This window comes from Lissotriton vulgaris, chromosome 5 (assembly GCF_964263255.1).
Source record: "Lissotriton vulgaris chromosome 5, aLisVul1.2, whole genome shotgun sequence".
NCBI classification, from domain to species: domain Eukaryota; kingdom Metazoa; phylum Chordata; class Amphibia; order Caudata; family Salamandridae; genus Lissotriton; species Lissotriton vulgaris.
Window position 1 is genome coordinate 1,892,961,003 of NC_141693.1, and position 26,486 is coordinate 1,892,987,488.

At 45.9% G+C, this 26,486-nt stretch overlaps 1 protein-coding gene across 1 annotated transcript in view; it reads right to left on the bottom strand.

The window, feature by feature from the left end:
• Nucleotides 1-26,486, bottom strand: part of LOC147717640 (E3 ubiquitin-protein ligase TRIM39-like) — a 548,239-nt gene that overhangs the window by 409,968 nt on the left and 111,785 nt on the right. The window contains exon 3 of the mRNA XM_086924434.1: nucleotides 3,571-3,801. Coding sequence (XP_086780560.1) covers nucleotides 3,571-3,801 — 231 coding nt within the window. The remainder of the gene's footprint in view (nucleotides 1-3,570; nucleotides 3,802-26,486) is intronic.

Below are 26,486 nucleotides of genomic sequence, written 5' to 3' on the forward strand. Positions count from 1 at the left end.
TATAAAGGCCTTATGCTCTTTTTATTTCATTTCCATTTAGAGGTCCCTTTACCAATAGACCTGAAGAGACCCCACATTGTTTTGAGGGTCGAAACGCCGTCGACAAACCGAAGCAGCGAACCATTTTCCCTTTACATATCATTGTATATAGCTGCTGCTCACATGGAATTATTTTGATAAAGGTCGACTTGTACAAACTGTGGAAATCTATATAATATTCAAATTGTCACTCAGGTTTAGGTTCCCTTTGTCACTTGGGACACTATGCACAAATGTTGTTTTGATGTATAATGTTTACTCCTAACTTTGTATAAAAAAATCCATAAAATATACTACACTAGAATCGGTGTGTTAGTGGTTTCTTCGTGCTGTCATTATCTAACCCTCTATATTACGATTGTGCTTATGTATCACAACCTCATAGTATATCATTCCACAGGAACCACGGTTTTGCTCATAAAGGCATGGCCTCTGCCCACTGTGTGGCCGATACTGAATAGTATACCTCGACCAACACCTTTACGAGACGTTACCTTGAATTTGCGGAATTCGTAGTCTTTGGCTCTGCAACCGGAAAGTGAAGTGGAGACTTCTATCAATGTCTTGCTTCAAATGCAGTCGACTTCTATGGCTTGATCACCTGAATATGTTTCTCCACCTGTCGAGCTTGCAATTGATATTCCTGATTCTCAAATCTGTTCATCTTCTACATAAGATTTGTCCCCGATGTTCCACCTTGGGGCCAGTGGTTACTAAATGGATTAAGAAAACTTTTCCCCTAATTCTTCAACATCTACTGTGGCAGATCCTCCAAGTCGTGTTTGCAGTTTTGTCTCCTGGTTTCGAACAATTTATCTGGTCCCCCATGGACATATATAGCTGGTGAGGACGATAATTTTCCTCTTCATGTGGATTGGTTTGTGACAGTTTTTTTTCCTTCTGATCAATGGCCATCACTTCCCGGAACACTCTGCAGTCCACCTGGTAAATGGCGTTTTGACCCCACACACTTCTTCACATAAACTGAAACTAGGTCAGGCTTTGGTGAACATTTCAGCTCTTTCTGTCCAGGGGTGTGCAATTTTATAAAATATCTACTTGTCCATGGGCAGGATGCTTCATAAATCTACTTTTCCTGTAACAAAATCCACCTGTCCCTTTTGTTCCATGTAATGCGGCGACAAATTATGGCATCAATCTCATAAGAGCTCTGAAACAGCCTCTCTGATCCTGCCAGGGCTTCTTTCACAGTAGGCTGTGAGTATTAGCAATTCCCTTAGATTACCGCTTTTCTGCAGAGCTACATACTGGGGCTGAACGTAATGATAAACAATGGTTCAAGGTTGGCATGCCCTTTTGAGTTTATGCAAACCTACTAACTTGCATGTTTTTAAGGGTTTTCACCAACACTTCTCTAATCTTTTCCCATACTGAGAAAGGTTGGAAATTTACTCCGGACAATGGAAGACAAAACGTCTTACCGTGTTGGGGAAAAAGTGGTTGGAGTGAAAGTGAGAGCACTCAGATTTTCACATAAGCAAATCTACACCTGCATATTTGCTCATGCTGCATGCAATACAGTTCACAAATATTTTTTATAGGAGTACTATTTCTTGGCCTCCTTCTGTAAAGTCTTGTGAATTCATGAAAGCTGTATATCTGCACTTAATGTAAGGGCATGGAGGCACTTTCAAGACTTCTTTAATAATTGGTCCCCTAATTAGGTCTGTCGTTAACCATGACCATTTGTGTTTATTAAATTCTGCCTCTCTATCGGCTAGCTTTTGAGTGACAACATTCTGTACTTTCACAAGGAAAGTATCAACACAGTTGTGTTCAATGCCAGGAACTGCTACGGTAATGTGTGCTTTTTCAGACCAAAAACAATTTTTGGTTTTGCCAATGGTAGTTATAATGGTGACAGCCGGCAGCTCCGACATGGCTAAGGTTTTACAAAAGCCATGCCAAAACAAGTCGTATTGACAAAACCAAAAGGCTGACCAACAATTTCAGAACTACTGGCTTTACCAATGCTTGTTTATTTTTATGTTTCCCATAATCTTATTAACCCCTTAGATGCGCACGTAATTTTCCTGCAGTGTGGGAATATTTCACACGTGCGCGAATCGCGCACACGCTACCCGAAGCGTCGGACGGCTGTGTACCGTCCGACGCATCCATCCAAAGGGTTAAATCTTCGTTAAACTGATTTTCCAGTATGAATATTTTTGGGAAATACTAGCATACATCAACACACTTAATAAATGTGCAGCAAAGAAATGGTACCTAAGGTCTACAGTAGGTCAGTGAAACATTTTTTCATTGTTTTGTGAAAATTTTATTTGGAAAGCAGAGAACCCTCAATTTTGCTTTCAAGCTTCTGCAAATATTTGCATCTAAAGACAGAGTTTTCTGGGCGCATTATACATAGCCTCCTATTGCTATACATTGAAAACGTGTGTGCACATTATTATACTGGAACCACTGTCTGTGCAATCTATGCTTACAGCATTTACTTAGTGCGCTCAGCCTAATAATAAAGACTTTGCCTTAATCAACCATAAATACACGTTTGAACAACATTAAACACATGGACACAAATATTACCATAACTGCAAGCAATGCCTTTCCCTGATCCATAATGTGGTACTGTAAACTGGCCGCCAAAGGGATTCTGCTGTAGGGGGGGTTGGGCCTACTTGTCCCAAGGGCAAAATACACATGAAATCTTGTTGCCCTTGACCCCAAACAAAATGTCCTTGGCGTCGGGCTATATGAATTCCACATCCCTCCTGTCGTTGATGGTCTAATGCGGGATAATGTTCCATACGAAGTCTATGGCCCGATGGAAATCATCAAGGTGTCATACGTCTTTCTATAGGTGATATTGTCACACCTGGTATACATTCAGACGATTGGGATGTTAATGCTGTTCCTTCCCTATTTTCATACTTAAAATATTATAATGCTTTTTAAACTGAAGATCTGTGTTTAAATATGTATGTCACGTACTGGGATTATAATAGAGTGCCGAGGGCCTGGTGTCTCAGAGGCAGGAGCACTCAATTAGGTAAAAGGTCACCTGTGCAGAACCATTGCCGTGTGGACGGGACCAGAGTATGTAAATGGTATGTACATAATCGGACTATCCTAAAGGACATGGCACCCACTCCTCATCAAAAGGTCAACAAGATCAGCTCGGTGAAGCCAACGCTATTAAAAAAGGCATCAAATCATTGAAAAAAAGTACTAAAAGCACTTCTGAAAAGCTTAAAAAAGGTCCATAAAAGCAAGGTCTATATAAAAGCATTCTTCCCTAAAAAGGCGTTCAAAAAAGGTCCTCTATATATTCTTATATATTGTCATTATTCACTGAGCAGACTGAAAGCAATGTTTCAGCAAAACGTGACCTTTACTTCAACCTGAGAGATCTTTGATCTCCAGGTTGCAAGGTCTTAGGCAGAGATACAGGCTCTGGTCCGTACGAACTTTCCGCTCCATATCCGAGAAATCCTATCTGGACTATCCTAAAGGACTTGACAGTTTTATAGATTTATAACCCTTGCTTACCTTCAGTAACTCTACATCCGGCTGCTGACACTTGGATTCTATCTCTGTGATTAGGCTCCTGAGGTCAGATTGCTGTTCTTCTAATTTGGTTAATGTCTCCTTGATGCTCTGCAGACTGTTCTTCTCTTCCTGCTCCAGGTTTTTTAGGTAACAAGAGTTTTCCTGCTCCAAAAACTGCTTAAGTTTCTCAAATCCAGTAGTGATTCGCTCTCTCTGGCTTTTGAATTTGGCCTGCACATAAAAATACATTGCTTATTCACATGGATAGCACCTCAGACATATGTAATAAGTTAATAAGTTTATCAATTTACTCTGGGGCTCATCTACTATGACATACGTTTCCCTATTATTCACTGGCTGATTGAAGGCCATCATATAGGTCATATCAGAGAAAGGGACGTCCAGTAGAAAAGGAGAAGACAGAGAAGGTAGTTCTATCTTTCGCATGGATATTTCCTATTCTGCTTTTTAATGCTTTAGAGGAAGGAAGTGTTTTGTCAGAGTAAAGAATAGGATGACTGGATTGTAAGCTTTGATTGAAATTTATTGATAAAACGATATTGTTTAACAGCCCTGATAGTTTGTCATGAACTTTATTGTGGCAAGAGAGACATCAGACAGGACTGGCCTTTGGAATTTAAACCGCCTTGGCAAAATAGTTTACCCTGCCCTCATTTGCAACATGAGTTAAAATCCTATACTCCAGGGTAGTATTTTCTCACGGATAATTCTGGATAAGTAAAGCAATTATACCAGATATATCAGCAAGTCTGAAAGGAATCCAAGTAAATATTCCAATACATACTGGGTTTACCACACTACCTAATAGGGCCACTTCGGCTGCATCGAATTATGCATGCATCTGTGTGAAAATTGTGTGTCTGACAAGAGCTACTATAGGTTGCTTTCTTCTCAAACCATTCATCAAACTTTGGATGGGCCTCAGCACAGGTCATGCTTCTCCTTACTTCACATACAACTGCTCTGCAAGTAACTTTCTTGCCTTCAAAGGAAAAGAAGAGTGCAAAAATGTCAAGATGAAATGGTCTGAATAGGGCCAATGGACAGACGAGTGGTAACAGCTCAATTATTAGCTGCTTTTTTCCACATGCAAGACAACAAAGGAGACTTCAATATAACTGAAACCTATAGAGCAATTTATACATGAGGTCCATTTTAAGAAAGACTGGGAGTTTAGGGTGATTTGTATTTGAATATGGGTACATAAAATCCTTGCTCTGCATTTACTGCTAAAACGGGCTTTTGCTACAAAGTTTGCAATACAATCTCGAATATTATCTAGGGCCCATTTTCAATTCAGTTTATTGCATTTAACCTAACACTTGGTTTGGCTCTCCCAATTACTTAGCTGACACCACCTCTACTAATAATACAAAACATTCTAAATGAACGGTAAATCAACTACTCATGCCCGACACATGACAACTTAAGAGTTCTATATCGTAGCAGACAATCCCAAACACCAAGTCTAGCCTTCAGGAATGCATAAAACAGAGTCAATAAGTGAGAGAGACCTAGATAGTAACTGAAATAGTTACTGTATTGGGAATAAGGCTTCTTTAAGGAGGTGTATTTTCAACTTTTTCCTGAATTAGAGCAGTGTTGAGGAGGTCCCAATGGATACAGGGAAGGTGTTCTACATCAGTGATACTCAAAGTATGGCCCGGGGGACGCATGCGGCTCTCCTGACCTTCACATGTGGCCCCCTAGTCAACAATAGCACCTGGCAGCTGTTTATTTGACTCAGAACTAGCATTAGAGACATCTACCAGCAACAGTGTAAAATGTGATAAAGTATCTTCAAAATTTTAAAAGTGAATTCCATTAACATGCAGAACCATTTTACCTTAATACAGATTATATCATATTGAGAAGTATTTTTTTTAAATATATTTTTTTAAATTAATGTAAAACTTTCATTCTTCCCTGCACCCTAACAACAATGCCAATTGTGAACTAAATGTCAGTTATGTGCACTCTTTGGGTGGACTGGGTTCCTATTGTAGAAGAATAGTAGTTGATTAAATAAAACACAGGTGAAGGTTTTGTACAGCGCACATCCTGAAGTCATGTGTTTTAAGGTCAATACAACTTCCTATGAGCACACTATCAGATTAAGTAAGGAAACTGGGATTACTCTCAGGTTTTCTGGGTGATATTGTGCAATTCAGCACTAGATGCATGTGCTTAGCTTCCTCTACACCCACCTTACTGCCAACCGCCCACCCCCAAAAGACACCCTGCTGGCATTAATGTGGTCCTCGGTCACATCACAGAAACACTTTATGGCCCTTGGGAAATTAAGAGTACCCATGTTCTAGATCCTGTGTGCAAAGCTGGAAAAGACCTGCTGCCTTGGCTTTTTCCTTTCTATAATTCGTATTCTGCAGTCAGATGGTGGCATGGCTGCATGTGTGTTATGAGACAGCAGCCATAGTGAGCTTATATGGAAGATAGGCAGAGGTGCTGGTCATGATGGCTTTGTAAATTATGCAACTACTTTTGATATGGTAAGGGCCAGCAAGGGGGTGCAAATGGAGTTCTATCAGAATGGGGGAGATGTAATCATATTTCTTCAGGCCCTGGATGAGAATTAATGTGGGGTTTAGTGGGTCCTCAAGTGGTGCCAGTCTTGCAGACCATCGAGTAGGGCATTACCACCATCCAAAGGCTTGACGGGAGTCATAAAGTAGATTTCTATAACAGGTTTACATTCTTTAGAAAGGAGAGCTGGTTGGCAATGTGTTCCATGAGGTTGAGGATGGTGTCCAAGGGTAAATCCAAGTGACGCAGAATTCAGTGAACGTTTGGGTTCAAGGCTGTCAAGGCTCATGACTTTCACTTTATGGGATGACACATAATTCTCTTCACCAAACAGCTCTATACCCATCCTAAAAATCAACTAAAATTATTAGTTATGTAGTAAAATAAAACCACAGTGACATCACATATAATGCAAAACCATAAACATATTGTTCATTAATTGGAAACAGAAATGACTTTCTTGATGGTGTTCTGTAAGGTGATTTATTTTCACAAGGGATGTTCTCTGTCCTCTCTGAATCATACAGTCTCTCTAGCAGGGGGTGGGGACAGTGCAGGGGGCGGGGACAGTGCAGGGGCGGGGACAGTGCCGGATTGGTGTTTGTGTGGTATGTGGGACTCCAAAGAGGGGATTCCTTGAGATGCCCCTCCCTTTCCTCAACAATGGTATAAATAAAATAGGCATATGACACTGTGCGAATCAGAAAATGTGGTTTATATCATCAATCCTTGATTATTTTAAATGACAGTACTATATTAAAAGGGGTTATATTTATAGAAATAATAGTCTACAAATATTAAAAGGGTGTTTCAAGTGGTAGGTAATAGTAATACACCCTTCCCCCCCAAAAAAAATCAATACCGCCCTAAAGAAATGAATGTTATATGACGACCCAATATGGCTGTCAACAGCCTAGATTGGCTGAAACTTGGCTTAAACTGCAAATGATTTGTATTTGTCCCCATCTCACAAGAAGACCCGCTTCTTGCAGTCACGCATAACCCAATTCTGACACCCAGTATGCTGCTACCTTGTAATCCTCTCCTTCTCAAATCCTTTTACTAATAATTAGCCTAAACTTTTTCTATTCCGAGACTAGCTTTTGTTTTTGAAGTCACGCACAACTGTGTTTTTACACCCTATTAGCCACTACTTTGCATGACTTCGAAGCACACTTGCTCACTCCTTACGGTGTCTGTAAACCTACTGGCCTGCATACGGCATTTCAGGATGTGAGGTGAAACAAAGTCAGGTGGGCAGTCAAAGTTCTGTACCAGCTTCTGCAATACAATTTACATTTTAAATGTCAATGTCATTTGGGGTCAATTATGTGCTACTGGAGGTTACTTTATTTGGGAAAGGTGACTGACGAATGCCATTGGCTGAAGTCTGTTTGGCGGCCATCTTGAACTATGGTACAGTTATGTGCCTAGCATAAGATCATGAATCAGAACATGTTTGAGATATTATGGCCGGGTAGGAAGTTACACCAGTCTGATCCTAACCCAGGTAGTTAATCAGACAATAAAATTCCTGTGCTGCCATTTATTTGAGCAGAGTTAGAATTTGGTGCTCGGAAGTGCAATGGTAAAGTCTGAATGGTAAATAAAGGGGCCATGATATTAGGTTGGCCTAACATATTGGAACTGGGTATGAAAATAGATCCTTGTGCTACTACTCTGTATGCTGTGCATATAAGTGTGAATGAATAACAATAATGTGTGGAAAATAAAAAGCTGGAAAATAAATGTTGCAATGTTTTCAATGATTGGTTCAGGAAAATAAAAAGGGTTCAAAAACAGGATTGTGTTGTGGTAAATAATTTACCGTATACTCTTTTTGCCATATAATTTACAGAAGAATAGCTCAATCAAATGAGAGGCAGAGTCCGGGGTGTCTGAGTCTTAAGGGCTTTAATCATAAATGACTAAATGACTCGAGTCAATGGAGATCTCGTCCATCAATACAAGGGTTCAGGTATGCAATGATGGCAGGAAAAGATGTCAACGATTTATTCACAGTACATGACATATATAGTAAAATGCAAGAGAAAAAGAGTGTACCTTCACAACCAATTTATTTGAAGAATTATTTTAAACAGAAATAAACGCAAGTCAATACGTTTATCCTAGCCTTTGATTTTGGCTACTTAGTTTTTAATTATTCAACATATTTAAAACAAGAGGGACATGAGGAGCTTCGCGGGCAACCAAGATGGCCGCGTAAGCTCGGAGCTCCGCGGACCTTCCGATCCTCCGCAACTATCCTGCCCATAATCCTGATCCACGAGGGTGGATACTCGTTGCTGATGGCTACCTGAGGCGAGCACCGTTTTCAGAACTCAAATCGGTGTCTCCTACGCGGAGCTACGTCGAGTGGGACTCCGTGCCAGTCCGGTGCCATTGTCTCTGCGGACTCCGCTATTACGTCTTGCTGAACTGCGGAGTGCCAGCCTGTTTTCGTCACCGGAGAAGTGTGTTGGACAGCGGTACTAGTTGAGCGGCGAAGCGCACCTGGAACTGTCTCCCGCTGACGTCCCGGACACCATTCCGGGTTTCTGGGCTTGGACTCGCCTGGCATAGCCCTTTGTTCCTTGAGACCTAACATGGCGGGCAAGGGGGACCTCGACAAGCCGGCTAATAGAGGAGGGCGCACTAAACCGCAACAACAACAGCAGAATCGGATTGAGCGCTACACTCAGCTGAAGACACCGCCTGCTACAGGTCCCTCTGCCAAGGGTATCCCGCACTCGGGCTCGCCGGACGGCTCTGAGCCCACTTTGACCGACATTTTGGGAGCCATCACTAGTTTCCGGGAAGACATGCAGCAACAGCATGAAGTCCTCACACACAAGGTGGATGGCATGGCCGTTGATTTGTCCCTCATCAGAGCTGACCTGGGCAAGACTAACGACAGGGTTAAGAACCTGGACATTAAGACGGCCAGTCTCACAGAAGACGTTTCGGATATGCAAACGGAGGTCCGGAACCTACAGAGGACGGCGGAGCACTTCGCGAAGCGGCTGGACGATTTCGAAAGCCGGGCCAGGCAGCAAAACGTCCGCATCGTCGGCGTACCGGAGGGTTCGGAGGAGGCGGCGACGGACCTCCTCGTTGAAGATCTGATCAGAACACATCTTGCCCCGCCTGGCCTTAGCAACTTTTTCTCGGTGGAGCGTGCCCACCGGGTGCCGGGTGGCCCGCCGAAGACTGGCGTGGCGCCTAGACCCATCGTGGCCCGGCTGCTTAACTTTCGCGACAGGGATGCCATCCTGCAGGCCTCCAGGCGCCATGGCCCTCTCAAATTCCAGAACGCTGATGTTCATTTCTACCCGGATTTCACCAGGACAGTGCAGCGACAGCGCCAAAGCTATTCTGGGGTGAAGCGCCGGCTACGGGACCTGGGCCTTAAGTATTCTATGATGTTCCCTGCTAAGCTCCGGATCGAATACGAGGGCCATGCCCTGTTCTTCGACTTCGCCGAAAACGTCAGTGACTGGCTGGACACTCTACCACCGCGCCGAGAAGCACAGGAGGACCACGAGGGTGGCGCGGCTGGCGGCCCGGGCCCATGAGACTTGGTTCTGTAATGGGTGACTAAACGACTTTCTTGCTTGCCTCTGGGGCTATCCAATGTCGCTCTAAGTTGCCGAATTATCTTTTCTGTCAGTACATGGAGGGTGGCGGGAGGAGTTCGCGGAAAGTCCTTACTCCCCTGGGTGTCTTTTTGTAGAGTAGTTATGGGGCGACAGGCACACTGCTGGTTGGGGGGGCTTTTTAGTCACATGCAGGGGTGCAGGGTGGGGGGTGCAATTTCGTGGGGTTTGTTCTGTGTTTGTTTTGTTTCTTTTTCTTCTTTAAGGCAATGGACAGTGTGTTTTGTTGAACAATGTATGATCGGGTCGAACGGAGTCGGGTGGGGCGGGTTGCTTGGGGATGGGGGGTAGGAAACTAAAAGTGCTTAGCTGGAATGTCAATGGATTAGGTGATAGGGTCAAGAGAGGGGTGGTGCTCCAGCTGATAAAAAGGAACATGCCTGATGTGGTTTTACTGCAGGAAACGCATTTAGTGGGCAACTCTTGTAGGGCCCTGAATCGCAAGGGTTACAAAATGGTCGCCCACTCTGGGTTCTCTTCGGGCTCCCGGGGGGCGGGCGTCCTTGTACGTGCGTCCCTTCCGCTTGAGATAGACGTCACCCTGCTAGATGATAGGGGGCGTTACGCTGCTGTGGCGGGGAGGTGGGAGGGGCGTTCCCTGGCCCTGGTGTCGGTTTATGTTCCCCCTGGTCTCCAGTCTAGCACCTTCCGCGACCTTGGTGGCGCCATTTTGTCTTTGCCCTCGGGCCTGCTGATTCTAGGGGGGGACTTTAACTCAGTCTGCTCTGGTACCCTGGATCGTCAGCCACCGAGAGACCTCCCGGGTTCCCACACGTGGCTGCCGACCTTCCTTGACTCTATGGGTCTGGTGGACTGTTGGCGACTTTTACATCCGGCGCTTCGCCAGTTCTCGTTCCTCTCCGGTGCTCATGGAAGTCTGTCCCGCTTGGACTATGTCCTCACCCTTGCGGCGCAATCGCCTGCCATTTCTGAAGCGCGTTTTTTGGCAAGGGGAATTTCTGACCACTCGCCGTTGTGGATCTCCTTTGACTTTGGTGTCCTTTTGTCCAACCGCCCGGCGGCCGTAAATCCCTGGTACTTCCGCAACCACAACATGCGAGAGCTGCTGGCCAAGGCCATAGCCTTATACTTCACGGAAAATGCTGGCTCAGTGGGCTCTGCGGTCACCCTTTGGGAGGCCTTTAAAACGGTGTTGCGGGGTGAGGCCTTGGCTCTCATCGGGGCGGCCAAAAGAACTCGTGATGCTGATCTCCTGCAGGTTGAGGAGGAGGTCTTGGACCTCGAGTCCCGTCTGGGGCCCGAGCCCGAACCCGCCCTCCTCCATGAACTCGCCCTGAAGCAATCGGAGTATCACGATCTTGCCACGGATGCAGCTCTGCTCTTAGCGAAGGAGCAGCAAGGCCGCATCTATGACATCGGAGACAAGGCTGGTAAATTGCTGGCCTGGCTGGACAGGCGGGAGATGGCGAGCCGAGTGGTTCCGGAGATCCTGTGCGATGACGGAGTGGTGGTCACTGATCCGAGTGCCATCGCCGAGTCCTTTGCTGACTATTTCCGGGGGGTATACACCTCCGGGTCAGATCGTTCCGAGGCCGACTCGGCTGAACTTCTCTCGGCGATAGACCTCCCCTGCCTCTCAGAGGAGGACAGGGTGGACATTGACCGGGACATCACGGCGGACGAGATCGCCTTGGCGATCCGCGCTTTGCGTACGGGTAAAGCTACCGGACCCAATGGCATACCGGTCGAACTATATAAGATCCGGCCGGACGTGATCTCTCCTCACTTGAAAGACATGTTCCTCCGTGCCCGTGAGGATGGCGTCTTCCCCATGGACCAGCGACTGGCCACCATTGTGGTTATTCACAAGGATGGAAAGCCGCGGGATGTTTGTAGGTCCTACCGCCCTATTTCTCTCCTCAACGCCGAACCCAAGATCCTGGCCAAACTGTTGGCTAACCGATTGGTCGGGGTTATTAGCGACCTGGTGCACCCGGATCAGTCCGGTTTTATACCCCGCCGCAATACTGCCCTCAACCTGAGACGCTTACATGGCGTTATGGCCAGAGTTCACGCCCTCACTGAACCGGCGGTACTGGCCTCCCTTGATGCCACAATGGCTTTTGATTCCTTGGATTGGAATTATCTGTGGGCAGTCTTGAAGAAGCTCGGTTTTGGGCCGGGCTTCCTGGGCTGGGTGCAACTTCTCTATTCTAGCCCCCTGGCTGCTGTTACGGTGAACGGTCGTATGTCTGCTCCCTTCGCACTTCAGCGAGGCACCAGACAAGGCTGTCCCTTGTCTCCGCTCCTGTTTGCGCTGGCTCTGGAGCCCCTCGCGGCGATGTTGCGCTCGCACCCCGACTTGCATGGAATCTCCTGGTCCCCGGGCTTTGAGGACAGGGTTTCCCTGTACGCGGACGACATCCTGCTGTATCTCACCTCCCCTTGCAAGTCGCTTGTTGTGGCGTGCGATGTGCTCCGGCTGTTTGGGCGCTACTCCGGCCTGATTATTAACTGGGCCAAATCCTCCCTTTACATCCTAAAGGGCGACACGCCGCGCCTTCCCAGAGGCTGTAATATCCAACTGGCGAGACAAGGCTTTAAGTACTTGGGAATTTATATTTCACATAACCCTAAGGCAAGGTATGACCACAACTTGCTCCCCCCGCTCCACCGTTTGCGGCGGGACGTGGAGAGTTGGCGTAAGCTCCCTCTCTCGTTGCTGGGCCGGGCGGCGTTATTTAAAATGATGTCCCTGCCCAGATTCCTGTATGCCTTGCAAAATACTCAGGACCTTGTCCCGGCCCGCTACTTCAGGGAGGTCGAGAGTCTGCAGCGTGCCCTTCTTTGGGACGGACGACCCCGTGTCGCTGTTCGGAAGCTCACCATACCATGGTATGATGGGGGCATTGCGCTACCAGATGTGCGGAGATACTACTGGGCCTCTCAACTTACCGCCATCAATCATGGTTTTTACGGTCCCGTGGACAACCCTGGTTATGCCATGGACCGCTGGCTTTTGCACGGAGGCAATTACTATCGCGCCCTATACTCTAGATCCTTTGATCGTAACCTCACTGGCCCGACCAAGGCGGCGGTCCACACGTGGCGGACGATCACTAAGATACTTGGCTGGCAGGGCAGGCTGACGAGATCTACCCCACTCTTTGATTCCGATATTTTGGGTAAGCTTTGGCACACCAAGGGCTTCGAGAAGTGGGATCTCATAGGCATCTCGAGGGTTGAGGACATGCTCTCCAGGGGGGTGGTCAAGACCTTCCCACAGCTGCAGGCGGAGTATAAATTGAGTGCTACGGAGTTTTTCCGCTATGCCCAGCTACAACACGCAATAACTGCCGCCAGGCCGGAGGAGGGTGACATCCCCGAAAGTTCCCCTTTGGAGGACAGGGTGTTGGACGGGCATATGCCTGATAGCGCCATCTCTCTGTCCTACAAGAAACTGATCAACGTCCAGGTGGACCTCCTCCAGCGCTTGCGGGAACAGTGGGTGGCCGATGGGCTTGAACTGGACGATGAGGACTGGCAGAGTGCTGTGTCCTCCCCTAAGGAAGTAGCCATTTCCTCGCGTCTGAGATTGGTCCAGTTTAAAATCCTTCACCGAGTGTATGTCACCGGCCCTAGGCTGGTGCACATGGGCTTCTCGCCGGATGGCCTCTGCCGCCGTGGCTGCGGGGCCCTTGCCACCTTTCTTCATATACTGTGGGAGTGCCCCGTTATTGCCCCTTATTGGGAGAGGGTTCATAGAGTGATGCGGGAGGTGACTGGAGTGGAGTTGGCGGCGGAGGCGCGTAGGTGCCTCCTGAATGTTTGGGAGCCTAATGACTATGATACGGCGCAGACCCGATGGGCCACACTGGGCAATATGGTCGCTAAACGGGACATAGCGCAGAGGTGGGGTTCTAATGTGGCCCCCCTGGTGGTACAATGGAAGGCCAACATGGACTGGTGTATGTTGCGTGAAAAGACTGTGTATACTGCCAGGGGGCGGCCTCAGACGTGGAACAAGGTGTGGGGTGCCTGGAATGCCTATAGAGGGGACTTGTGTTTACCACCTGCACCGTTGCCACGAGATGAACGCTTGTCACCATAGACGTTGACGACAGCTGTGCTACTCTTGTATTGATTCTCCTGTTCTTCCTCCCCCCCCCCCTCGCTTTTGCTACATTCTGTCTCAGCTCTTTCTATAACTTCTCCGGCTCCTTCCGCCTCCTACCGACTAGTGGTCTTCTTCATTTCCATTGCCTTCTTCGCGCCCTCGGGCGCTTTGTTTCAGTTTTTGTTTTAAAAAATAAAAAACAACCTGCATTGTCCTGAAATGAATCGTTTGGCACTATGACCGTTCTATACTATGCTGCCTTGCCTCCGGGATGTTAGGCTGAATAGCTGTGTGCTTTTTACAATAAAGGTTTTAAAAAATTAAAAAAAAAAAATAAAACAAGAGGGACATGTAATCTACTCAACAGAGAATCCATTTTAGTGATGTCCTACTAACAATACACATAACAACTGCAATTATCACAAATCAATTGCACATACAGAAAAAATATGAACAAAATTTACAAATCTTATCGACAACAACAACAACTATGACATATAGTGATCAAATCATGTAAGTGGTGAAACAGTTGGAATATAAATGAAATCACTCTTGCATATTTAGACAATTCTTGAATAAAAAAGAATGCAACTGTGCGAAATACAATTACAAATTTATGCAAGGATTCCTATCGTTCAGGATTCAAACTATACTTAATATAGTAGCCGACGCGTTTCAAGTCTCGGTTTTTAGAATTGCCGGACTCTCATCAGGGCTGGATGAGTCTTTTCGGGGTAAACCAACTGGTCTGTGACCAGCGGAAAAATAAGGGCCTTCTGATGTACGTTTATGCAGCGCTCGCCTAATGTAGGCTCCCAAGGGGCATATCGTCTCCAATTTTCCAATGCACTAATGAACAACGTGGCGTGTTTACACATCAGCTGTGAATGGTTGTTATATTCATGCAGAGATGCCACGAATTAGGGGTGTGCGAGTCAGCGCCGATTTTTGATTTCTTCGAGGTATGGTTGAATCTCAGAAATGAGTGTCTCCTACACGGTCAAAGGGAGGATAATATATAGTAAAATGACACAATAGTATTGAATACAGTAGGCGTGACAAGTGAAATGTATATGATAAGAACACATGTGCGTAGCAAAAAGGCGTGAATATGGGTGTGCACAGAGGCGTGAACTAGAAACGTCACAGAAAAGTGTCATGAGTGGGTGGATGCTTGGAGAATTCTTGCAGAGTCAGCTGAAACCTATGGTCTGAATGCGCGCGCAGCTAATATGACGTATGATTGACGTGCAACGGGAGGAAGCTAAGAGTCTGACTTTTAACACTAGTAGAAGAGACGGTAGTCTGGCATGTCAGATCGACCTGTCCCTAAACATATCTGATATCTAGTATTTGGAGGATGTTTAATCTAGAGGAAAAGGTCTCTTGGGTAGAGGCTACTCTATACTGAATGTTGAATGCGTGCATAGATGTCTGCGTGTCTACGTGCGGAGCCATGGGCCTACCATGGTAACGGGAACTGTAAATTACTTGCACGGAGACAGGGTGACTTGCTCTTTGCTCTGCAGCCGGGGATATGTTTTCGTATTTCACTAGACAGGAATGTGTTTGAGGAGCTGAGCTGGCTATGCTGATAACTTGATGGCAAAATACTGTTTTTGGCAGGCAGACCAGGCCGAGCCGGGCACCGCTCGGTTGGCAGGAAGTAAGGTAGAGGTCAGGGATGCGTCTCCATGCTGCAGCTTTCAGAGGCAGAGGCAGAAGTGGCTTGAAGACAGAAATCAGGGCCTAGCCCGGCAGAGCCAGGAAAACGTGAAAAGTGCACCACATAAAGATGGTGGCACGGCATACTTAGGAACGGAATTATCGATCCATTCATGGTGGATCTGATAGAGGACATGTTAACGTTGGACGCAAATGTATTTGCGTCTTCAAATTCGGTTGTGGAGGGAAATTACATGTACTTGAATTGTGGACATGGAGCCGTTGGGGTCTACGTTAGGGGACACAATTGACCATAAAAATTCCAATTACCTCATTCCCTCCTTGTCCCCTACGGACCCTTCATGATATGTCGATGTTCATGAGACCATCAATCTGTTCATATAACATCATTTGCTCTTCTTTCTTTTTTCTGGAATGGGAACGTGCACTTGAATGGGGAACACAAGCTGTGGCGCACAAGCCGCAAATCGCTGGCCCACATTGCAGACATAGACAACAACTGAATACTATGGCCAATATGATTCCTAGGAATGACAGTAGCTTCCATCCCCAGGCTGTTACTACACTCCAGAGCCAACCGGACCAAGTCCAGGAGCCTGGATTCTGGTGTATCAGATGGGCAATTTCATGGAGTCGGGTGATGGCTTTATAGACTGATGGCGCATTATTTGGAATAAATACGCAGCAACTGGATCCGATGACTCTACAAGCCCCGCCCCTATCGGCCAGGATGACGTCAAGGACAAGGCGGTTCTGAAGAACAACAAGTCTCATAGCAGACTGCTCCTCTGTTAAGTTGCCCAAAGCTGAAGTAGTCTCATTCACTACTGCTTCTAATATTCTGGTTAATTTGCGTATCAGTTTACTATTGGAGACAGTTCCTAGATAGGGAAAGAATCCTTTATTAAAATCGGTATATTGCTCCCATGCAGTTTCAGTCTGATCAACTATGGGGAGGTCTCTTTTGTGCCTAACAATATTAAGGCGGGAATTCCTGTGATAGTCAGATGGGGCTAGAAATACTGGTGGCAATAAGAATGCAATGAAACCGGTACCATCCCAGTCTGGAGGTAAACGGACATAAGCTGTCTGACCACAAATAAAATAGGAGTGTCGGGAAGCTTTGAATGTAGACTTGCCTTGATCACTGAATTCGACCACAGTAGTACAGTCACTGTGACCTAGATGTACTGAACCATTCTTTCTGACACATAATACACCTTTCGCCAGTAAAACTGATATGGATGGCAAGTCTGGACTGGTTTCTGACTGAACATTTAAAATCATGAGGTTAAGTGTAAAATTGCCTAATCCATATACTTCGTTTTCTAGATCTGTCCCTGTCATTTGTGGAAGACCTTCTTCGTTCGGGAAACATGCTTCGTTCATGACTGTATTCAGATTTCCCCATATCCAATTGCCTTGGGAAACGTTCGAGTCAGTGTCTACAGAAGATATTAAACTAAACCAGGCACCACAGGAACCATTATGTGTGAACGGGTAAGGAAAGAGAGGCAGAGCTCCCTTGTAGTTCTGGTAGGGAGGGAGTCGGCCACATATCCAACAATTAGTGGCATTGTTGATCTGGTGAGAATGGTGTAACATACGAATGAATGTATTGTTGCGCAGCGCAAGTCTATAAGATAACTTGTGTGGGGGTAGAGCACTAAACGTGTGCTCGACAGTGTTATTAGAAAAGAAATGTGCAAGAGGAAAATACATATAAAGCATCCAACTTATAGCAACAACCGTAAGACTCAGAAAAAACATAATAAGTAATGTGCAGACGCATCTGCTCCGGAGACTTTTACAATAATGTCGTTTCTTGGTCTCCTGACTATCTCTCTCTCTATTTGGGTCTAACTTGTACATTGTCAGAACTGCCTAACCGCTTCACCCAGGGGGGGACTTAAACAATTAAACTGTCTGACTTACTAGACCTCAACTTTAGCCTGTACTCCTCTCGGGGAGTTCTCTCGAAAGGGAAGTTTGGTATCAGTCACTGGGACGTGGGAGTCCTGGGATTCAGATTTTGGCGGAAGTCCATAATGTCTTTTCACGTGACTTGAGTGGAGCCAGCCCTTACGGCCCTCCACCTTAACGGCAGTCCTTGTAGTCAGTAGAACAAGCTTCGGCTCCTTCCAGCGGGGCTCCAGCGGACTCTTCCGATCAAAGTTGCGGATGTAGACAAGGTCCCCAGGGACGATCTCGTGTGGCTTCACCTCGGTATTGTCTGGGAAGGCTGCCGCGACCTGTGAACGACATGATTGTAGTGCAGACATCAAGGAAGCAAGGTAATCTGTCAGCATAGTACTATCAACATCTGTAAGCTTTCGCGGCAGAGGCGTCCCCCACATATTAGGAGGTCTACCGAAGACCACCTCATATGGAGATAGCCCTGTCCTAGAGTGAGCTACCATTCTCATAAAAAAGAGTGCAACTGGTAATGCTACTATCCAATCTACTCCCTTCTCTTTACACACTTTTGCAAGGCGAGTTTTCAGAGTCTGATTGTGTCGCTCCATGAGACCTGCAGCCTCAGGATGCCGGACACAGTGAAACTTCCACTGGTATCCCAATAGAAAAGAGACCTGCTTCATAAGTTCGGATGAGAATGGCTGACCGTTATCTGAATACACGACACGGGGCAAACCGTATCGAGGGAAAAATTCACGAACCAACTGCTTGGTAGTGGTCGGGGTAGTGTAATCTGGGACGGGATATGCTTCTGTCCATCGGGATAGGGCACAAACAACTACGAGGACATACTTAAATCCTCGGCATCTGTCCATCTGGATATAATATTTTATTTATTATTTTATTTTTTGCATTTGTACGGCGCTACAGCTACCCAAAAAGGGTTTCCCGGCGCCTGTGACATTCGATTGGATAGAAGGAAGATAGCGAATTGTGGTAAATTACTGCAATTGCTTCTGGAACAGCCAGGTTTTTACGCATTTTCGGAATTTAATATAGCTTTCTTCTTTCCGAATCTGCGGGGGGAGTGAGTTCCATAGAGTGGGCCCTATAATCCATCTGGAGGACTTCAAAAGGATAGTCGGGAGGATGGAATCCACCTTGCTCTACGGGAATCCCTTTTCCTGGATTGAACTGACAACAAATCATGCAGGTACGCACTTTGTTTCGCTGCTGCTCGTAAATGCTTGTTGAACCAAAGATTCTGTACACTGTCTAACATGGCCTTTTCTCCTAGATGTGCTGGACTATGTGCTGTCTTAATGATAACTTGAACCATAGAGTCGGGGAGGAACCATGTGGTCTTTCCTCTCGCCATCCATCCTTGGTCTGTCTGGACCCCTCCTTGTTCAGCCCATTTCTTTATTTCGTCTGGAGTGGCATGTGTCTGTATGTCAATGACATCTTGTGTGGGGTCCCTGGCTGTCATACTATGTGTCAGTGAGGATACATCAGTCTTTGTCATGTCAGTCGTTTGAGTTTGAGTCAGTGCTGTATGTTTCGCTATTCGATCTGCAAAATCGTTGCCCTGAGAAATCTTGTCTGTGACTTTTGTATGTGCCTTGCACTTCATGATAGCTATAGCTGTAGGAAGATGTATTGCTTCTAACAGAGCTTGAATGAGGGGGCCATGTTGTATCTTGGCTCCGTGAGAGGTCAAGAAACCTCTTTCCTGCCAAAGTACACCGAAGTCGTGAACGACTCCGAATGCATAACGGGAATCTGTGTATATGTTTACTTTCTGGTTCTTGGCTCGTATACAGGCTTGGGTCAGAGCAATGAGCTCGGCTGCTTGGGCTGACAGGGTGTCAATACGATGTGTTTCTATGACTTCAGTTTCAGTGGTCACTGCATACGCGGCCACTAACTCTCCTGTACTTGTTCTTAAACATGAACCATCCACATAAAGTGTCAGGTCTGGATCTGGTAACGCGACATCTGTCAAGTCTTGTCTGGGTTTCGTAAGTGTGTCAACTACCTCTACGCAGTCATGTGGAGTAGGATCTGTAGTGCTCGATGGTAAAAGTGTAGCAGGATTCAGTGTATTACAGCGTCTGATTTCTATGTGTGGCTGGAATAACGTCAATCCATAACCTGTCAGTCGTGCTATAGTCAAGTGTTGAGTCTGTGTTCTGTTTAAAAGAACCTCTACAGAATGTGGAACTTGTACTGTCAGTTGATGTCCTAATACAATGGAGTCGCTTTGTCTGATTGCTAGGGCTGTAGCTGCAACTGACTTTAAGCACGCAGGCAAAGCCTGGGCTACTGGATCCAATGTGCTCGAAAAATAAGCACACGGTCTGTGTTTGTCTGCTTGTAACTGAGTGAGAACCGACAACGCTGTGCCATCGCGTTCTGTAACGAAAAGTGTGAAAGGGTTGGTGTAACAAGGTGTCGCTAAAACTGGTGCTTGACATAAGGCTTTCTTTAATTCGTCAAAAGCTTGTGTATGTTCCTGAGTCCAAGGGAGGACAGTCGAAGACGCTGCCTCCTTTGTTGTCAACTGTATGAGTGGTTTAGCTAGAAATGCATATTGTGGAATCCATTGTCTGCAATAAGAAGTGAGTCCAATAAAAGCTCGTACTTCTTTCTGTGTCTTGGGTTGCGGAAGATGTGCAATTAACTGAATTCGTTCAGGTGTCAGCTGCCTACCCCACTTGGTCAGCAAGTGCCCAAGGTACACCACTTGCTGAGCACAGAATTGTAGCTTCGAAGGAGACACCTTGTGTCCCTTGTCCGCCAAGAATAGTAAAACGATCAGTGATGCTTGTTCACATTCTGGTTCACTACGGGCGGTGATCAATAGATCATCGACGTACTGGAGTAGGGCAGTGTTAACAGGCATGTGGATACTGTCAAGTTGTCTTTTCAATGCTTGGCTGTAGATGCTGGGGCTTTCTGTAAATCCTTGAGGTGCGCGTGCAAATTTAAAGCTTCGGCCATTTAAACAGAATCCGAAAAGATATTGGCTTTCCGGATCAATGGGAACACTAAAGAAGGCGTTCTTGAGGTCAATTACAGTAAAGAACGTCGCTTCGGAATCAATAGCTGTCAATAGGGATGAAATGTCTGGGACCACGGGATATTGTGGTATAATGCATTTATTCAATTCTCGTAAATCGATAACTAATCTATAAACTGGAGGTGCATTTGGATCAGTACGTTTAAGTATTGGGATGATAGGGGAATTACAAACATTGGAGTCGGTTTCTACAATCACTCCTTGTGCAATGAGCTCGTCGATGATTTTCAGTAAAGCCACTACAGCATCTTGTGGTAACTTGTATTGTCGGATACGTGGTAGTACTACTCCTGGCTTGAGTGTGACACGATATGGAGTAATGTGCATACAACCTACATCAGTGGGGCCTTGTGCCCATAAATGTGCAGGAACATTCTGTAACCTGGGGTCAAAATCTCTCAATACATAATGGCCTTTAAAATCACGAAGGAACAACCTTACTCCTTCCGGAGAACAACAAATTACAGCTCCTAGAGCCTTCAGGGTCTTTATACCAAGCAAGTTTTCTGGGCATGATTTCGTGAGCAGTAAATCTGTAGTACGGGATAATGGACCAACTGCTAGGGGAACAGGTTTCGATACTTCATTAACAATAGGCTTTCCTGAAAAACCAAGGGAAACATTCTGTGAGCCTGAGAGGGGTGCCCCTGGAACCTCGTCGTGACTGATTGTTGTTCTGCTTGCCCCTGTGTCAATAAAAAATTTTCTGTCCTTCCCTAATACCTGACTGTGTACATAAGGGCCTTCTTGATCTACAGGAACCTCGATAAGGGGCAAGCCAACCTCCCTCTCTAGGCTGTTTCATGTGTATTGCTGGTAATCGGGATAGTCAGATTGTGCATACTGGTACATCTGCTGTGTGACATGTTGTGTTGCGGCAATGGGCTGTGGCTGTGGTACTGCTACGGTCTGTTGTGGAACCTGCATAGGCTGAATATTCTGTGGAACGTGTTGTTGGACCTGGTCCTGTCTAGGAGGACGCGGTCTCTCTTTAGTTTTACCTGTAGATATGCTGTGTTTCAAAACTGCACAATCGTTTACATAGTGACCTGGCTGTTTACAATAGTTGCATATCCCTTTTACAGGAGCTGCTGAATTTGAATTATTGGATTGTGTCGTACCCCGTTTATGACCGTCAGCTGGAACTGACTGAGCAACTAGTACTTTCATTTTCGTGTCTTTCATACGTCTCTGTTCGTGATCATGTTCTTCTCTGATTCTGTTCTGGTGATACTGTAACATTTGCAACATTTGGGAAGGCGTATTAGCTTGCCATGTGCTTTCGACTTTCAGTACGCGGTTCTTAACCTGGGGCAGTGAATTCTCGACTAATTTGGATACAAAAAGGTGTGGGTATGACTCGCTACTTGTTTTCAGGCCACTGTTAATAATAAAACATTTCTCAAAACGGGAATAAAAATCACTAGTGTCTTCATCGGAATTCTGTTTGCAGGCTGAGATCGCATCCCAGTCCTCCTTTTTAGTTGCTAACAATCTTGGCAAAACCTGTACTAACAATCCTGGTAATGCTTTAGTTTTATCCCCAAGTCCTACACCTGGGGTTCGGGTCGATTCTTCGGTTTCTAATGCAGCCCAATCTATCTTTTTGTCTCCCACCTCCCATTCTTTTTCCTTGAGTTTCTCGTAAATACCGGCAGGCAATAACACTTTCAATATTTTCATAATGTCAGGATAGGTATAATCTCCCATGAGTAACATGTCTTTTATTTCACGGTGGAAACCTGCAGGGTCTTTATCGTGACTAGGCACTATTTTCTTCATTTCAAATAATTCCATTTTAGTTATAGGCGTGTATACATACACACGTGTAAGGGTATCATCAGCATTCCTGACTGGATGTACTTCTCGTAATGGATTCTGTTTGTCAAAGTGATATGGTTGCCTAACTGGGGGTGTAACGGAAACAAGATGCGGAGTCAAGAAGGTTCTGTATTTGTGACGTTGTTCTAAAATCGTTTCAATTAGATCGGTACCTAGACCTCTCCATCTCCTCAGGAGTAAGTCCTGCAATAAACTATATAACGGACCTGGATCAGATGCTTGATTTTCATACTGTATAATGAGGTGTTGGGTCATGTATATACCAGCTAGTCGCTGTTCTTCTGGAGTAAGACTTAAAAATGTGTGAACTACTGAATCGTCTTTATATATACTGTCATCTCCGGCCCCTGTACTGCGGACCGGGCTAGTTCCTGATCACGTAGGGTATTAAGTTCGTGATAACCTACTCTTTCTTTCAGTACTTTATCAGTCATTTGGAATACATGTTCAAGGGTACATCGCTCTGGTATCGGGCAAAGGTAACGTTTCTTGTTTTCCAAACGAATGGGTCTGTCGAAGGGCCTATCAAGAGGATACTGTCTAGGGAGTTTCTCTCTACCTACATATGCCATCATGTCTCTATTAGACTGTTGTGAGGTTTCAGCTGGATTCTCTGGTTCTTCCTCCTCTGAGGAGTCCTTTTCTTCTGACCCAGAATGTCTTTCAGATTCTCGACGGGCATGTATCGCTATTATTTCTTTACGGATCTTTCTAACCATAGCATGTACACAGTTCTCTCTATCATGTTTACCCTCCGAAATATTCTGGCTCCATCTGATCAATCTAGCCATCTCGTCTTGCGGGAATCCTATCTGATCTTGTTCCCTTATCAAACAATTAACCATAAACCGCATAATTAAACCTTTCTCAACTTTGACGTGACATGGCTTCACCAACACACTCTGGTCTTTCTCCTGTTCTAATAAAATGATACAAATTGTCCAAATGACCTGGCATTTCTGGTAGCAATTGCAAATAGTCTGTAACACGTCTCAAACGTAGGGATGCTAACAACATGGGCCCTTCTGTACCAGGCACTGTGTCATATCTGCAATCCGTAAGCTGTTCTCTGAGCTTTTCGGCTGGGGCACCTTTAGGTGTCCGCGACATTGCGAATTCTCTCAATGTCACTCGATGTAACTGGGGCGGGGTGCGATAACCTCCTGTAGCACCTCCTGAGGCGGAGGCTTGGGCATAACCTGGCTGTAGAGTCGGTATCTGCTGTAACGTAGTTGGAACCTGGACCGTGCCAGTCCCAAAAGGATTGTGTGGATGTAGTTGTTGAATACCAGGAGGAACAACGGGTACGGGTGCAGGAGGTGGTGCAGGAGGGGTCTGCTGTTGCGGACCCGGGGGCAGATTATCATGGGGTAGGTTATTGTCAATAGGCGGTACATGGGCAGGTACATTGGTATATGCGGGAGCTACATCGTCTAAATAGGAAGAAAGAAAAATATCTGCTGCTGTCTTGTGACGTAATTTAGTCGGAACCAATGGAGGGGGCAGATTTTTCGGTGTTTCCGGGGTCGCCTTGGGCAGGCCCTCGGCCAGGACTGGATACAGTCCTTTCAAAATAGCATTACTCTGTCTGTCGTGTTGTTCCATTCTAACTCGTTCTCCTTCTTCTAGTAGTTCTTTTTCTTTAGCTTTGTCGGAATCCTCTCTACTTTTCTCTGCCTTTCTGAGTGCTTTCTCTGTCCGTCTATGTGATTCTTTACGCCATAATTCAATGGCATCTTTCTGCGACTGTCTGGCTTTCTTTTTCCACAACGCTTCCTCTACTCTCATGATGCACTCGGCATCCCATGTCCCTGTAACGGGCCATCTCTGATTCTCTGCTAAGTCTTTAGTGTATTCCACCCACAAGTCGAGAAATAATATGGCATCTAAGCCGTGCTTATGGTACATAAAATATCCGGGAGTGTCCCTGGGTGGGATGGGAACAGCTTCCTCAAGTTTCACTTTCCTAGTTCCTATCTGTCTCAGTTTAGAGAATAAAGGCATGACTACCTCGATCTAGACACTATACACAATAAACACAATAAAGAAAAATGCAAACAATCACTCATACCACGACATTTAAACACATTGAAACATTTCTAAATGAATAAAATAACTAGATATCTTGATACTAGATGTACTGCTAAACAGTACAGATACACTGCTAAAACAGTGCAGACCGGGTCTGCGTACCCAAACCAGTCTTGACCGGACACAAATTTAATGCACCCGTCTTGATGCGTCCCAAGCAACGGTACTCACCGGGAAGCACAGAACAGAAGGCCTCGGAAACTCGACTGGACTGACGTCACTGCTGCTGCTGCGCACTACGCATGCGCCTCGACACTACTGGTGGGCCTCTCGATACCTCGGACACTGCTCTCTCGGCTGGCCTCTGGTCGGGATCCTCCGCACTCCTCACCGCCTCGTCTGGATGTCGGCCGCAGTCTCCGTCGCCTCCGTAGGCCTGAGGGAGATACAGGAAATCCTGCAGATGCGCATGGGGTCAGTCACGGCTGTCGTCGGGGGCAGAACCTGCGACGCATCGCCGGCGCGTGGGGTGGGGGAGGGGTCCCTGTTCGGGCGCCAAATTATGTGGTGAATAATTTACCGTATACTCTTTTTGCCATATAATTTACAGAAGAATAGCTCAATCAAATGAGAGGCAGAGTCCGGGGTGTCTGAGTCTTAAGGGCTTTAATCATAAATGACTAAATGACTCGAGTCAATGGAGATCTCGTCCATCAATACAAGGGTTCGGGTATGCAATGATGGCAGGAAAAGATGTCAACGATTTATTCACAGTACATGACATATATAGTAAAATGACACAATAGTATTGAATACAGTAGGCGTGACAAGTGAAATGTATATGATAAGAACACATGTGCGTAGCAAAAAGGCGTGAATATGGGTGTGCACAGAGGCGTGAACTAGAAACGTCACAGAAAAGTGTCATGAGTGGGTGGATGCTTGGAGAATTCTTGCAGAGTCAGCTGAAACCTATGGTCTGAATGCGCGCGCAGCTAATATGACGTATGATTGATGTGAAACGGGAGGAAGCTAAGAGTCTGAGTTTTAACACTAGTAGAAGAGACGGTAGTCTGGCATGTCAGATCGACCTGTCCCTAAACATATCTGATATCTAGTATTTGGAGGATGTTTAATCTAGAGGGAAAGGTCTCTTGGGTAGAGGCTACTCTATACTGAATGTTGAATGCGTGCATAGGTGTCTGCGTGTCTACGTGCGGAGCCATGGGCCTACCATGGTAACGGGAACTGTAAATTACTTGCACGGAGACAGGGTGACTTGCTCTTTGCTCTGCAGCCGGGGATATGTTTTCGTATTTCACTAGACAGGAATGTGTTCGAGGAGCTGAGCTGGATATGCTGATAACTTGAAGGCAAAATACTGTTTTTGGCAGGCAGACCAGGCCGAGCCGGGCACCGCTCGGTTGGCAGGAAGTAAGGTAGAGGTCAGGGATGCGTCTCCATGCTGCAGCTTTCAGAGGCAGAAGTGGCTTGAAGACAGAAATCAGGGCCTAGCTCGGCAGAGCCAGGAAAACGTGAAAAGTGCACCACATAAAGACGGTGGCACGGCATACTTAGGAACGGAATTATCGATCCATTCATGGTGGATCTGATAGAGGACATGTTAACGTTGGACGCAAATGTATTTGCGTCTTCAAATTCGGTTGCGGAGGGAAATTACATGTACTTGAAGTGTGTACATGGAGCCGTTGGGGTCTACGTTAGGGGACACAATTGACCATAAAAATTCCAATTACCTCAGTGTTGTGTGAAAATGTCATACCAGTGAGACAAAACTTGTGGAATGCACCTTGTAAAGATTTAAGATTATGTTGATTTGAGGAGCTTAAATAAAGCTATATGGGTGGATACTTTACCTCTTCCCAATTAACAAGAATCCATGTAATCTATTGGTGATGCGAATACTTTTTCAACTATAGACCTTGCAAGTGCTTACCATCAAATTGAGTAGGAGGAGGAATCCAAGCACTGCACAGCCTTCATAACGCCTGAAGGTGTGTTTCAATATAAAAAGGATACCTTTTGGCCTTGCGAGTGC